Consider the following 16,324-nt stretch of genomic DNA (forward strand, 5'->3'; position numbering starts at 1 on the left):
CTACAAATACACTTTAATTTTAAAATAAAATAGTTTCTAGGTTGACGAATAAAAACATTTGTTTCCACCCATAATATTTCAGTATTGCCACCCATATGAAAACAGCCCTACTTCATTAAATAAGAATTGTTTTCTTTCCAACTTTCTTTTGACATGAAATTTTAATTTATAAAAAAAAATTAAGTGCTCATTAGATTAATATCATGTTTCTAATCCCATGGTGTTCTTTGCCCCCATGTTAGCTGAGGGTCTCCAGAAGACCTTCGCTTCTCTCAGTTCATTTTATTCAATAGTCCCCATTAGAGTTTGCTTTCTTCCTTCTTCTTTGACTTCTTTGCCGTTCTCTTTCCACTATATTTTCAGAGTGATGAATATAAACCTTACCTTTGCAATGATTTTCAAAACTTTAGAAATGAAATCTCCAAAGACGTTAATAATATATTGACAAAGATTTGCTAGAATGAACTCATCTACAAGCAAATCAGTGGCATTTCTAACCCCATGAATTACAACTATGAGTGAATGTATCTTTACCAAACTTTTTTTTTTCATCGAGATAAATATTTAATAAACTATCTCACCATAGGTAATTATATTACAAAGGTGAAGTAAAATCTCACCTAGATGTTAACATTTTTGTAGTCCTTTTAAAAATATTTATTTTTATAAGAGAGAAAGAGACTAGAGCACTGTTCATCTCTGGCACATGAGAGTGCCAGGGATTGTACCTAGGGTCTCCAGTGTCTCAAGCAGACAAATATCTGTTCTAATGTTCTAAAGTCTCTATGTTCTAATGCCGAGTTGTCTTCTGGGCCCAATATTTTTACAGTGCTTAAATAATCATTTGACTACATGAAACATGTCATTTTAGTAAATAATTACTTTATGTATTTTTACTTATCAGATAGGACTGAAATCTATAAATTAAGAAAAAATACAAATTAATCATTATAATCACCCAAACTTTTAATAATTAATTAATTCAAATTCAAATTTCAAAGAAAAGTAAAAACATGCAACTCTTGATAGGTGAGTATCCCATCTCACCAGACAATAAATTTTTTTTAATATTTCAGTGTTTTCTGAAAATGTCCATTTTGTGCTCTTATTAGAAATAAAATGTGGCAGGTCTTCTCAATGTGTGCCTGTATTGTTTTCCAGGTGAACAGAATGGTTTTACCAAGATTTCATTACTGTTCACAGTTGGTGCTTTGTAATTTTATGTAATTTTAATTAAAGAAGAATTCTGATACAGCCTCCCTCTGTGCTACCTCCAAGCATACAATTAGCAGAGTACAGTGTCTGCTGTGAACAGTCAGTTAATGATTTCAGTTTAATAATTTATTATTGCTTCTTCAGTGCCAGCCATATATGAAAAATAAGCTAAAATTGTATGCAGCAATCAGGCATTTAAGGAGGGCATTTTAACACCAAAGGGATTGCTTTCTCTGTATAAGTTTAATATCTCTATAGGACCCCTCCCTCCCATATTTTTAAATGAATAAATACATTTTTCCTCCCAACAGTTAAAGAAAAAGTAAATTAAGATTTTTTTTCTCCTAAATGTAGCTGTGCCCAGTGAATGGTTTCTTATGCCAAAGTGTCTTCCTCTCAACAATGAAAAATAAGACACTTTTCTCAAGTACAGCTCCAGAGGTGAGGTGGGAGTGGGTCATGGTCATGCTCCATACTGATACTAAGTCATAGTTAAAACAGTATTTGATAAAGAATCTCTGAGTTCTTCAGTAAGCCATTACTCAATTTGATGATCTGGTCAAAGAGACTGAGCTGAAATTTCTAAAACAATTTTTTTTCAGGAAATCATTTTAATAGTGAAAAATGGATATATTTCTACTCGTTCATTTTACAGAAATATAATGCAGCCTCTAAGCAGTAATCCATTTTTTAATTAATTTACATTGTACATTTGATTTAATTTTGAGGGTTAAGATAATCATAAGGGAGTTGGAGAGTTAAAATTAAAAAATGTCAAAAGCAGAGGCATTGAAATTTTAATTCTGGAATTATAAGAAAAATATTATACTTGATAAGTTTTTAATTTATTTTTTCAATATTATTTTTAAATATTTAATGCATTTATTAATGAGAAAGATAGGAGGATAGAGAGAGAGAGAGAGAAAAAAAAACAGACATCATTCTGGCACATGTGCTGCCAGGGATTGAAGTCAGAACCTCATGCTTGAGAGTCCAATGCTTTATCCACTGTGCCACCTCCCGGACCACCTCAATATTATTTTTATTAGAGCACTGTTAAATTACCCTGAACGTTTGCTTCCTCCAGCATGAAAATCTTTTTAAATAACAACTGTGTTAACTCACTAGCCTACATGAGGAAATTTATAAGTGTAAGACATTTGGGGTTAATATGTCATAGTAATAATCTAACAACACAAATTAATATTCTTAGATACATATAATTTTTGTTAGTTAAAACCATGTTTGCTAGTATGTGGTTTAACATTTTTATAGTCACTAGTGCATTTTAATAATACTTAAGTTTATCTTAGATTATCTTACATAATATATTTCTTGAAACAATATATTATTTCTTGATCCTTTCTAAAAACTACATAATGGGGGGGTAGTATATTAGAAAAGTGATCAATGTGATTAAAATTCAGAGCTGTATTATTCAAAGGATAAGGAAATCGTTCAGTATTAGAGCATAAGACTTACACTCTTGTGCAAGCCTCTCAGATCTGATTTTCAGGCACCCCCATGTCAGAACTGATAGTACCCCTGTTCTCCTCCTCCTCTCTCTCCTCCTCCTCTTCCTTCTCCTCTTCCTCTTCTTCTTCCTTCTTCTTCTCCTGCTCCCCTCCCTCCATCTCCCTCCTCCTCCCCTCCCTTTCTTCTACTTCTCTCTCTTTGTAGTAAGCAAACAAAACTTATAAAACCATTTTACCACCACACTAATTTTTGTATTCTTTATTTGAATTTAGCAGTATCCTGTCTCACCAGACCATAGAGTTAAAATGAAGCTGAATAATGTGCTTAATGTGTTAGAACTAAAAGTGAAAAAAAGGATAACTCAGTCTGTGTTTTTCTTTTAAGGTCAAGGTTAGATATGATAGAATTCGCATATTTACCAGTTTACCTATATATGTTTAATTTAAAGTGGCAGATCCATAAATGCAGCAGAAATATATAGGTATGCTTTTGCTGCCTAAACATTCCTCTGACAGTACTTAAGTGAAATGGAACTTCTGGAAATATATAACCTAGAGTTGCAATTGTTTATTTAATGCAGTTATGGTATGCTTAATTCAAATCTTTATAGTACTTTACTCATAATAGGAGTGATAATCATTGTCCTTAATTTATTATTCATAAATTCTAGGAGGCATATAGTATTTTTATAAAGTAGGTCTAAGAATCATTATCATTCTATTATTTCCTTTGTACAGTTACTTTAGAAATCAATTTAAAAGTACTAAAATTCACACCTAATCACAATATACGCATGTTCCATAATTCACTTTCTAATTTTAAGCCAAAGTTTAGATAAAATACAGTGGACCTATTGATTTTTTTCTCCAATAGTGGTTGCTTAAGAAACACTTTAACCAAAAAAAAAAAAAAAAAAAAGCAGCAATTGAAAGAACTATATTAAAATCTTGCCCTTGTCCCCCCACCCCAACGTGGAAAATGAATTATCTACTTTATTAATGTGTGCTTATTAAGCATAAGAACACTTGCCAACTATTTGTTTTTCAGATATTCGGGACAGCGGGGGTCCCAAGCCTGTGATGGTGTATATCCATGGAGGTTCATATATGGAAGGTACTGGAAATTTATATGATGGGAGTGTCTTGGCAAGTTATGGCAATGTGATCGTCATCACAGTCAACTATCGGCTTGGGGTACTTGGTAAGAAGTCTCTATTAACTTTTGTTTTTACCATTAATGCTTAAAGTATGTGATAGTTTTATTTTGACACGATTTATTTAGCTTTGCATTGGTTCACCTGTTGCTTTATAAGTGGTTATTTTGAACCAAATTTTTTTATGTTCACCAAACATCCTGAAACCATTCTTAATTTACTTGGGAAAAGACAGTTTAGGCTATTTTACGATTTGAAAATGAGTGTCATGGGATTAGTTATATTTTGAGGAATGTTCTTTCTGGTTTCTCTTTATACAAATATAAAACACAACAATAACAGTGTCTCTCTGAAAAATTGTTTGCTGAACAAGCATTTTATTTTATTGATATTTTCCTTTCTTATAATGTCATAAAAATGAATCTGAGATTTATCATACGAGTATAAGAATCATGTTTATATTCTCAAGAATATGTGCATGAACTGGTGGGCAATGATTGATGGAAACTGCAGTGTAGGTTATCATTTGTTAATTTGTCAAAACACAATTAGAAATATTCTTGTCAAGATATGTTTTGATAGAATAGTTTGTTTTGGAAACATGCATTTATTTCATAGTGATGAGTTTAATTCAATAATGTATGCAACATGCAAGACAAAATTTAAAGCAGACATCCTGGGTTTACAGTGAAATTACAGAGACATTTAATTCACAAGATAACGTGTCAAGTAGTCTGAAATAGGTATTTCATTTTGTGTAATACCAATATTGGTGGGTCAAAGTTGATATTCTATTTGTATGTTGTTCTTTTAATAAAATTATTACAATAGAGTGGGTAAACTACTATGCCATTTATTAAATACTTGTACAATCATGTTTTAGCTAGTAGTGTTTGTTCAAGAAGCGGAGTTTATCATGAAATACTAATTTACTTCTCTGACTCTTTGTTCCCAAAATTGTATGTCATACTTTACACTTAAACTGTTATGATGTATTATGGACAGAGAGTTATCACACTTAAATTATTTACTCAATAATTTGAAAGGTAAATTTGTTTTATTAAATAATAGTTCATATATTTTAGCCATTGTGAACATATGCTAACATGATAATCTGACACCATAAAAAGAATAGTTCTTGGGGGTCGGGCGGTGGCGCAGTGGGTTAAGTGCACGTGGCGCAAAGCGCAGGGACTAAGGATCCCGGTTCGAGCCCCCCGCTCCCCACCTGCAGGGGAGTCGCTTCACGGGCGGTGAAGCAGGTCTGCAGGTGTCTATCTTTCTCTCCCCTTCTCTCTGTCTTCCCCTCCTCTCTCCATTTCTCTCTCTTCTATCCAACAACAAAGCAACGTCAACAATGGCAATAATAACCGCAACTAGGCTGCAACAACTAGGGCAACAAAAAGGGGAAAAAATGGCCTCCAGGAGCGGTGGATTCATGGTGCAGGCACCGAGCCCAGCAATAACCCTGGAGGAGAAAAAAAAAAAAAAAAAGAATAGTTCTTGTCAATCAAATTTGAATGTCTTGGGAAGACATTTTAGAAATGTAAAAGAAAAATCATGACTTCTTCTAGTGTTTTATTTTAGATGTTCTATTGGTGAGTAAGTTAATATACTTTATCAATGAAGATACAAAATATTTATATAGCATTGTTCAAGTACAATTTAGTGGTCTCCAGTTATCTAATCAGACATTGCTCCAGATGTTTTTAGCATTTTAGTGAACAGGAAAAGTGTCTTCATACTAGTGAAAATTAAGCACATTAACAGTTGTAGAAAAAGCTGTTTGTATAAATCTTTGTGAATTAACCTTTAAATTATCTTAGTATAATTCATTACTTAATATTTTGATATAAGGATCATTAATAACTCTATTATTTTTTATTATACTACTGTATAGGGTTAACCTCTTTTATTATTATTTGCTCAGTTTTCTAAATTTCTCAAATTAAAAATCCTCATATGGTTACTGGTTTGTCAAGTGAAAATTTAAAAATGGATCCCAAGATGTAGTAACAACATTTTAAAGGACTTAAGTGCACAAATAGTCAGATATATTCATTTTAATTAAAAATATTATATGGAGGAGGCCAGTGGTGTCACACCAGGTTAAGTGCATGTATTACCATGCATAAGGATCCAGGCTCAGGACCCCAGTCTCCACCTGCAGATGGAAAGCCTCATCAGTGGTCAAACAGTGCTACAGGTGTTTCTCTGTCTCTCTCTCCCATTCTATATGCCCTCCTTCTCAAGTTTTCTCTGTTCTATCAAATAAAATAAATACATTTTAAATTTTTAAAAAAATGGCCACTCTTTCTGTTGCATTGGTTATTACTGATTGCAGTTACTTAACGTAAGAGAAAAAATGTTTGGTTATAGACATAAGATTTGTGCATTTTTAACAAATTCAAAATGGAGGAGGACCTGTCTGATCCACTTTGAATCCTATGTTGATGCCGATAACCTTTACTTATACACCAGACTCTGTATGAATCAGTTGTAAAAGGAAAGACAAATATGAAGCTAAAATATGAAGAACTCAGACAACTGCTTAGTCTGTACAGTGACATAAGTGTTTTTTGATGGTGTGTGGTATTTACTCTCTGTTCAATGTTTATTCTGACTCTACTGAAACCTTTTAGGACCGAAGCTTTCCTTGACTCCTTTGTTCTTCTTGATCACATCATATGCTGAGAAACAACACTAAGAATCACTTGTCCCTTTTAGAACTCTTCTTAATATGATATGGTACAAAATCTTATTTGAGAAACTTCTGGAACATCCATTCTAAATCGGGTGAATTAAGATGACTTACTTTCTAACGTGTATTGAACCTTGTGAAAATGTATTTAAATTTGACTAATCTATGAAAAATACATGATAAACATATGTGTTCCAACACATTTTACTTGGTCTCAATCAGATTAAAAACTGTAACATGACAACTGCAACAACAACAGCAATAACAATAACAACAAAAAACCTGTAGTTTGTTTCTGTGTTTACAAATCATATTCCTATATGACAAGATAAGAGGTATTTGTTAGGTATGGAATTCAAAAGTATTGCTCTTTAACTTTCACATGATAAAGTGCTGGAAATTAAACTGAAATAATATTTGATCCCACATCACAGGGAATCTTGTTTTTTTTTTTAACTTTTAAAAAAAATATATTTATTTATTTATTTATTCCCTTTTGTTGCCTTTGTTTTATTGTTGTTGATGTTGTTGTTGTTGGACAGGACAGAGAGAAGTGAAGAGAGGACAGGAGGACAAGAGAAAGATAGACACCTGCAGACCTGCTTCACTGTCTGTGAAGCGACTCCTCTGCAGGTGGGGAGCCGGGAGCTTGAACCAGGATCCTTATGCCAGTCCTTGTGCTTTGTGCCATGTGCAGTAACCCACTGCACTACCACTCCCGGGAATCTTGTTTCGATTTAGACGTTTTGGTGTGAACGCCATGCATTGTGGTATCCAGTGAGTGTGCGAACTGGCAAATAAAATTAATTTGTCTCATGATTGGCTAAAGATATCAGATGTCTGAAACAGGCAGTGTAATTAGTGTTATTTGACTTTGCCACCCCAAAGGAAAATTATTTACCTTTTTGTTTGTGTTAGCATTACATAAACATGTGGTGTTTTAGTCATAAAATTATTTAACAACCAGGGTTCAGTGTAAAACATTAAATTTTTTTTTTGAGAATATTTTGTTCACTAGGAAACTGGAGTTAGGTAGGAAAAGAAATACCACCTGTGACAGAATTACTCTTTAAATCAACTTTAAACCAACACACCAGATTATATATTTTATTTTTCATGACAAAACAGAAAAGCCTTCACCCTTCCCTTAAAGCCCATCTCACTGTCTGCTTTGCTCCGTTTTCTCCCTTCCTATAAAAATCTGTTTTTGTCACTAGCATGAATTCATTTTTGTTTTGTTTTGTCCATGAATCAGCTTATTTCCTGATTGCCCACAGATAAGTAATCTAATGTGTTTTAATACACAGTATACAATATGCATAAATTCTTTCCACTTTTTTTTTAAAAAAATGGCAAACTTCATCTTATAGTTTCTACCTTGGTGGTCACTTCGGTTGTTTGATATGTTAGTTTTCATAAATAGTGCTACAGCAGAAGTGGTATGGGGTTAATATTTGAGTTAATAATTTCATTTTCTTCCTACTCAGAAGTGAGATTGCTGGATCATATGGTATTTCTGTTTATTTTTTATTTTATTTTATTTATTTTATTATTATTATTTTTACCAGAGCACTAATCAGCTCTGACTTAATGATGGTGCCGGGGACTGAACCTGGGACATCCATCGGAACCTCAGGCATGACAGTCTGTTTTCATAACCAGTATGCTATCTACCTCTGCCCTGGTTGGTTTATTTAGGAAGCTTCATACTATTTTTCTAAAATGATTACATCAATTTAAGTCTCCACCAGCCACCTAAGATGGTCCTGGTGCTCCACATCTTCAGTCTAACTTGTATTATTCTTTTTGGCGTGAGTCAGTCACACAAGTGTGTGGCAGTATCACACTGTAATTATAATTGGAATTTTCCTAATGGTAGGTGACAATGCTTCGAATTTCAGAAATTCTCTATATACTTCAAAACATATGTGGCTTATGAATATATCTTATTCAGTAAGCACTTTACATTTTGGTAATATGTTTGTGTTGTAAATAAAACCTTTTTAAACAGGATATGGGCAGTGGCACACCAGTTGAGTGAATATGTTACGATGCTCAAAGGCCCAGGGTTAAGCCCACCTGCAAAGGGGAAGCTTCATGAGCCATAAAGAAGTGCTGCAGGTCTCTATCTCCATCTTCTACTTTCCTCTTGATTTCTATCCAATAAACTAAAAAATATATATAAATATTTAAAAATAAAATAATCAAAATGCCTTTTAAGCTGATGTAGCTTTTAATTTTATTTTTGCTTTTATTTCCCTGACATTAATATTGAGTCCTTGAAGACATCTTTAACATTGATGTCATAGAATATTTAACCTAAGTTGTCTCATATATTTCACTGCTTGTATCTTATTTGTGTGTAATAAGTTTTGGATTTATTTTTGTATTTTTTAGAAATTAATTTATTTTATTTTTTTGTAGCTGTCCAGTTTCCCTCAAGCCACTTGATAAGGAAAATTTTTTCACACTGGATAGCCATGACTCCTTTGTGATGGATAGTGTTGATATTTGTGTAGGCTTATTCTTACGTCTCAATTATTTTTCATTGATTCATATGTCTGTGCTTTTTAATTACTTATTTTATCTATTCAGGATATCTATGTGTTTTATAATTGACGTGAATGGCTTTGAAAAATTTTAAATGTTAGTATGCATTCAGCTAAAGCCTACCTAGGTGTAGTCATGAATACTGCTTTATCTTCTCATTGGTCATGTTTTTCTCTGATATATCCAGTAGTCACGCAAAGTGAAGGTGTTCTAGAGTGTCCACCAAGGAACAGGCAATGCATTGCTTTTAGTGGTGGCATGTTTGTACCATAACTAATGGGTACTTCCTTTGGCTACAGTACCTTTCCTGGGACTTGATTCACCATTTAATAATGCTAAGGCCAATCTTTAGAACCAGTCAGGACTTATCCCAGATCTCATGGGGGACAGTGTGTCAGGGGCAACACTGGAGAAGGGGTGTGTTCTAGTCTTAGATAAGGTTATTTTTAATGAGAAAACATTGTTTTCTGTCATTATGTAAGATTCAGGAGTACTCTTACACTTCTTCAAAATAAATTGCCATATTGCACCTATGATCTACAGGCTGAAATTCCTGAACAGTATTCTTAGTTTACCACTTTTGTATATGTCCCCACCCTATGACAAAGTCAGTACTGTTGTCAGAATCTAAAAGATGGTTTTGGGTTGGTTTTGTCAATTCCCTTGCCTTTGCTTCCTCATATCCCATATATGTCAGAGAACATTTGGCATCTCTCTCTCTCCCTCTCCCTCTCCCTCTCCCTCTCCCTCTCCCTCTCCCTCTCCCTCTCTCTCTCTCTCTCTTTCCCTCCCTCCCTCCCTCCCTCCCTTTTTTCCTTTTACTGAGGTTAATGATTTGCAGTAAAGTTATTGGCACATAGGTACAATTTCTCATCTTGCCATGATTGGTGTCTGCAAATCACTCCTCCTCAGTGTATGTTCTTCTCCATCATCAGCCACCAGGAACTGAACCTCCACCCCCTACCCTTCTCCAGAGTCCTTTGCTTTGGGCTTTGGTCCAGTACTCCAAATCAGTCCAAGTTTTACGATCCCCTTTCGGCCCTTGTTTTTTTTTTTTTTTAATATTTATTTATTCCCTTTTGTTGCCCTTGTTGTTTTATTGTTGTAGTTATTATTGTTGTCGTCGTTGTTGGATAGCACAGAGAGAAATGGAGAGAGGAGGGGAAGAAAGAGAGGGGAGAGAGAAAGATGGACACCTTCTTCTTCTAGTGTTTGCCCTTCTTCCGTAGCCAGTCAACAGCATCAGGTTGAAAGCTGTCAGGAGCTGCTTGTTGCTGGCTTTGAAAGTGACTGGGATCCATGTGGATTCAGTGGGCTAGGAAGGATCGTCAGTTTCCAATGAATGGGTACTCACGGGATGCACCACGAGAAGGTAGATCCAATGCAACCCAGATAGACACCTTCAGGCCTGCGTCACTGCCAATGAAGCGAACTGGGATCCTTCCGCCAATCCTTGTGCTTTGCACCACCTGTGCTTAATCCGCTGCGCTACCGCCAGACTCCCTAGGCCCTTGTTTCTTATGTTCTGCCCATGAGTGAGTTCATCCCATATTTATCCCTCTCTTCTGGCTTATATAACTTAATCTGACTCCTTCAAGCTCCAGTAAAGATGAGGTGAAGACAGTAAATTCATCGTTTTTTAATAACTGAGTAGTATTCTGATATATATATCTTTCAAACTCTTTTTTGTCTAATATTCCATATTCTGGCCCACATTGTTTCATATGAAAAGCTTTTATCTTTTCTTAAAATCGAGTGGTAGTTGTTGTAGTATGTGTGTATTACATCTTCTTTATCCAGTCAGCCATCATTGGGCATAGTGATTATTCCCACACCTTGCTTATTAGAAGTAGCATTGCATTGAACACAACAGCAGGAGTTCATATATCCTTTTAAATCCAAAGTTTTTTGTATTCCTTGGCTAGATACTGTGCAATGGATTTGCTGTAGTTTATAGTAAGTCTGTTTTCATCATATTCTGAAGCATACATACTCATTTTCAAAGAGGCTAGACCAGTTTACATTCACACCAACAATATACAAAATTCCCTCATTTTCCCAAAATCTTGTCAACATTTAATGTTTCTGGCTACTGAGATAAAGGTCTTTCTCGCAGGTGAGAGATAATATTTCACTGTCATTGTCATATTGGTTTGCCTTTCCCTGATAATAAAAGATGAGAAGCATTTTTTCATGTGTAAAGTCCCATAAAGTTTTAATTACTGTTGCTTTGTAACATAAAATTGGATAATATAATACTTTCATTTTTGTCAGTACTGTACTATTGTATTTGCAATTTGGAATATTTTATGATACCATATGAACTGTAATATTTTATGCCCATTTAAGTAAAGGTAAATTATCATTTATTTGAAGTATATTAAATCTTTATTTCTTCTGGTAAAATGAACATTGAAATAATAATAAAAAATAAGTCAATGTAGTATTTTATAGAAGTATGTGTTTATCAATTGCTATATATGTATATAGTATCATCTAAAGAGGAGAGACAGAACTACATGAAATAGTTGTATAGACTCATTATGTATCAAATGGTACCTGCGATCAGATTCACACTTGACTATAAAAATTAGTAGCATGGAGACTTGTTAATGTCTTTGTAATTGTTGTGATTTAAAAGAAAAAATAGCGGCACGATAATTTGTCACTATTAATCTTGTTTCTATTTTGCACAGTCATCACTAACTTAAATATTTTTAAAAAATAAGTACTCTTTTATTTTTTAGATAGAGGGAATGGGTTGGGGGATAGATAGTAAGATAGAGAGACAACTGCAACACTGCTTCACTTCTCATAAAGCTTCCCCTCTGCTGGTGGGGATCAGGGTCCTCACACATGTTCATGTGTATGCTTTAATGGATACACCGCCACTCTGCCCTATAAGTGTTGTTTTTTTTTAATATAAAATCACCATATTTCAGGACAGTGGCAGATAATTCATCAGTAGACTATAGGACTTGCATGCTCAACACCTTGAGTTCCATCCTTGGCATCTCGTATCTGAGAGCAAAATAATACTCTGGTCGATCTCTTTCCTGTAAGATGAAATAAATAAGTAAGTAAATTTCTAAAATGCCAGTGCCCTACTATATATTCACATGTGTGTTCTGGAGGAGAAAAAGTTAGTCTGTCCTTGAAGAGCCAATTATATATTCACACAACTGGCATTTGGGGAGTAAGATCATAAAGAATAGATTATTTCTGAGTAAACTAAAGTGAATGAAGATGGACACTTTTTCATCTGTTAATAAATGCTCTCTTTCACTTTGTTAAAGTTGAGGTTACATGTAGCAAGCAATGCAACTGTGTTTCTAAATTACTAAATAAGGTGCCTAGCCTTATGCCAGTCTTCAAGAAAATGGAAAGCCTGATAAAATGCTATGTTCATTTTCTAGTTTGTTTGACAAATCATCCACTGTATTAAGCAGTTAATGCATGGGAAAATAACAAGCAGAATTGGTTTTATGGGTGCAAGGTTTACCTTCCAACTAAGTAGTAAGAAATGATCCTGAGGACCAGGCACTGGCACACATGGTTAAATATACACATCACAGTGCGGTAGGGCCCGGGTTCAAGCCCCGGGTCCCCACCTGCAGGGGGAAAGCTTCAGAGTGGTGGAGCAGGGCTGCAAATGTCTCTCTGCCTATCTTCCTATCTCCTGCTCCCTTCTCTGTTTCTATCTCTATCCAATAATAAATAATGGTATTAAAAAAGAAGAGGAAGCAAATAAACGATCCTGGCTGGCAGCAAAAAGGTTAGTCTGACTTGAATGGAAGGGATTTTTCCAGAACCTAGCAGAAGGTACTTTTTGCTAAAAAGGAATAAAAAAGGAAGAAAGAGAGAAAAGGTGAAAAAAGAGAACGAAAGTGAGCAAAATAGTTCAGGAAACCTGGAATGACATTAAAAATCTGCCATAGACTTCAGCATCAGTGATAACCATTCAGAGATGTGTAGCCTAGAAAAGGTATTGAAAACTGGTCCTCTGGTGTATTTTCAAAGTGAAATCCTGAATGCAGAGCAATAGCAAAGCACTTGGCCACAGGAAGATGGAGAGCAGTCCTGTCTTGGTTTCGTGTTGAGGAGTCATCAGCAAGAGGAAAATACTGCTAGAAGTCAAGCCAAACTACAAAGCAGAAGTCTGCAATGGTTTAGTACGGAGAGAAAAGCTGATACCGGTGAAGAGACTCATCTCTCCATTAAATAAAAAGAAAATCAGTAATGAGGCTAATTCACCATTGCATGACTTTACAAAGGGATGAGAGAAAGTGATGGAGAAAGCCATCAAATGATTCTGAAAAGTCCTGTGGTTCTCTGCTCACTGAGGAGCTAAAATAGGTAAGTCGTGTGCATGGTCCTGGGATCCCTCCCATCTTCATTCCTATTTCTCAAACCAAGTCCATTTGATGCAGATAGAGAACTTTGGCTGGTTGTTCATGGGTGTTCCGTTTGTTTTACAACTATTTATTTTGACTTATTTTGCTTCTAGGTACCCTATATATTTAGAAATCATTTTAAAACTTTTATATCTAGCTTTTGATGTTTACCTTTTTTTCAAGAATTCTGAAATATCTTGAGCACTTATTTTGTGTCAAATAAACCATACCAGTACAGAGTGTTTGCCATATTAATTGAAAATAAGTAAAACAGTGGTACTTCTTCTTGGTTTTAATATCATTTACTTTGTTTATTAAGGGGATTTATGGTTGACAGTAAATACAGTTGTTATTACATGTGTAAAAGCTTTCCCAGTTTTCTGCAGAACACTCTCACCCCCAGCTTAGGGATTCTCTTCCACCATCATACAACAGGACCTGAAAGCCACACATCCTGCACTCCCTCTCCTCTCTCTCTCTCTCTCTTTCTCTCTCTCTCAATTTTTGACAAAATACAACAAACGTAGTCTAAGTTCTCCTTTGTTTTTCCCCTTTCTGTTCTTATTTCTCAACTTCTGCCCAGGAGCGAGATCACTCCATATCCATCCTTCTCTTTCTGGCTTATCTCACTTAATATGATTCCTTCAAGCTCCATTCAAGGAGGGTGAATTTGTCATTCTTTTTTAAAATTATTTTATTTTACTTTAAAAAAATTATTTGTTTCCTTTTGTTGCCCTTGTTTTATTGTTGTAGTTATTGATGTTATCATTGTTGGATAGGACACAGAGAGAAATGGAGAAAGGAGGGGAAGACAGAGAGGGGGAGAGAAAGACACCTGCAGACCTGCTTCATCGCTTGTGAAGTGACTCCCCTGCAGGTGCGGAGCCAGGGCTCTAACCTGCATCCTTACTCCGGTCCTTGCACTTTGTGTCACCTGTGCTTCATCTGCTGCACTACCGCCTGACTCCCTAATTCATCATCCTTAATAGCCGAGTAGTAGTCCATTGCACATATGTAGCACGATTTTCACAGCCACTCATTTGTAGTTGGGCACTTAGGGTGCTTCCAGGTTTTGGCCATTACAGATTGTGCAGCTATAAACATAGGTATACAATGATCAGTTTTGAGCACCAACAAGATAACGCACCTGGATGGTACACCTGCTTTCTCATTTAAGATTCAGGTTTAAGCACAGCCCTCACCACACTGGGAGTGAGGTGTATTTCTCTTTCTCTGTCTCTGTATCAGATCAAGTTGTTTTGGAGTGGGGAAGCCCCAGCAACAATAATAACAACAAGTTCTTCAAAGGAAAATTCTTATGTAGGACTTCAAATTCTGCAAAATCACAAAAATGGAGCTTCATGATGGAGTTATTATTTATTTATATGTTTTTATAAAGGAGATATCTTTTTTTTTTTTGCCTCCAGGGTTATTGCTGGGGCTTGATGTCAGCACTATGAATCCATTGCTCCTGGAGGCTGTTTTCCCATTTTGTTGCCCTTGTGTTGGTTGTTATTGTTATTGTTGTTATAGCTGTTGTTTTTGGTCAGCACAGAGAGAAATTGAGAGAGAGGATAGGAAGACAGAGAGGAGGAGAAAAAGACACCTTCAGACCTGCTTCACTGCTTGTAAAGCGACCCCCTTGCAGGTTCGGAGCTGGGGGCTTGAACCAGGATCCTTATGCTAGTGCTTGTGCTTTGCACCATGTGTGCTTAACCCTCTGCACTACCGCCCAGACCCTATAAAGAAGGCATCTTGAATTCTGCAGATTATGTATGCCAGTTCTTGGTTTTCCCCATTTTACAAGTAACCTTATTTTTTTTTCCTGTACTTTAGTTGTATTTCATTTCATTTTATGTATTTATTTATTTTGTCTCCAAGGTTATCACTGGAGCTTGGTGCCTGCACTATGAATCCACTATTTCTGGCTGCCAGTTTTTTTTCCCCCATTTTATTGGGTAGAACAGAAAAACATTGAGAGGGGAGAGGAAGATAGGGAGAGAGAAAGATATACACCTGCAGACCTGCTTCACAGCTTGTGAAGCATCTTTCCCTGCAGGTGGGGAGCCAGGGGCTCCAACCAGGATCCTTGTGTGGGTCCTTGTGTTTTACACTATGTGCAATTAACCATGTGCACCCCTGCCTAGCCTTTTATACTTTGGTTTTATTCCTGCCATAATGATGTGTGTGTGTGTGTGTGTGTGTGTGTGTGTGTGTGTGTGTGTGTGTGTGTGTGTGTATCTGACAATGCTTCATTCAAAAAATTGAGATCAGGAGTGTTGGGCAGTGGCTCACCTGGTTGGCCATACATATTATAATACACAAGGATGTAGATTCAAGTCTCCAGTCCCCAAATGCAGGGAGAAAGATTTGCCAGTAGTGAATCAGTGTTTCAGGAGTCTCTTTTTCTCCCTCCCCCCTTTACAACATTTTTTCATGATTTCTGACTGTCCCCATCCAAGAAATAAAGCAATATAAAAAAATTAAAACACAACACACACTTGAGATCAAGTAGTAAGCAGAGAGCAGACTCATTGGGAAAAGTGCAGAATTTTCCTGCATGAGACTAGTCTAGTTTGTTCACTTATATACTGCATGGTGCTGTGCTGTGGTCTATCCTTTGCATGAAATAACTGAATAAATCTTTGAAAGGAAACCTTGTTTCCTTTGTAAGCTGAGGCACCTTTAAGTGTTTGTATTCATAGCTGAGTAGTGGCTGCTTATTCTGCTGACCAGCCTCAGCTTATTGTTACGTAAGTATTTTGATCATAATCACTGGCTAGGAAAACTATATGATGCATAAACACTCAATTCAGTGGTATTTTTGTAAATGAT

General features: G+C 35.6%; 1 protein-coding gene across 5 annotated transcripts in view; it reads left to right on the forward strand.

Annotated features, from left to right (window-relative positions):
• The window catches only part of NLGN1 (neuroligin 1), a 1,020,375-nt gene that overhangs the window by 475,803 nt on the left and 528,248 nt on the right, over positions 1-16,324 (forward strand). For all 5 annotated transcript variants that reach the window (XM_060171976.1, XM_060171975.1, XM_060171974.1 and 2 more), the window contains one exon: positions 3,739-3,891. In XM_060171976.1, coding sequence (XP_060027959.1) covers positions 3,739-3,891 — 153 coding nt within the window. The remainder of the gene's footprint in view (positions 1-3,738; positions 3,892-16,324) is intronic.

Source organism: Erinaceus europaeus, chromosome 14 (genome assembly GCF_950295315.1).
Source record: "Erinaceus europaeus chromosome 14, mEriEur2.1, whole genome shotgun sequence".
NCBI classification, from domain to species: Eukaryota; Metazoa; Chordata; class Mammalia; order Eulipotyphla; family Erinaceidae; genus Erinaceus; species Erinaceus europaeus.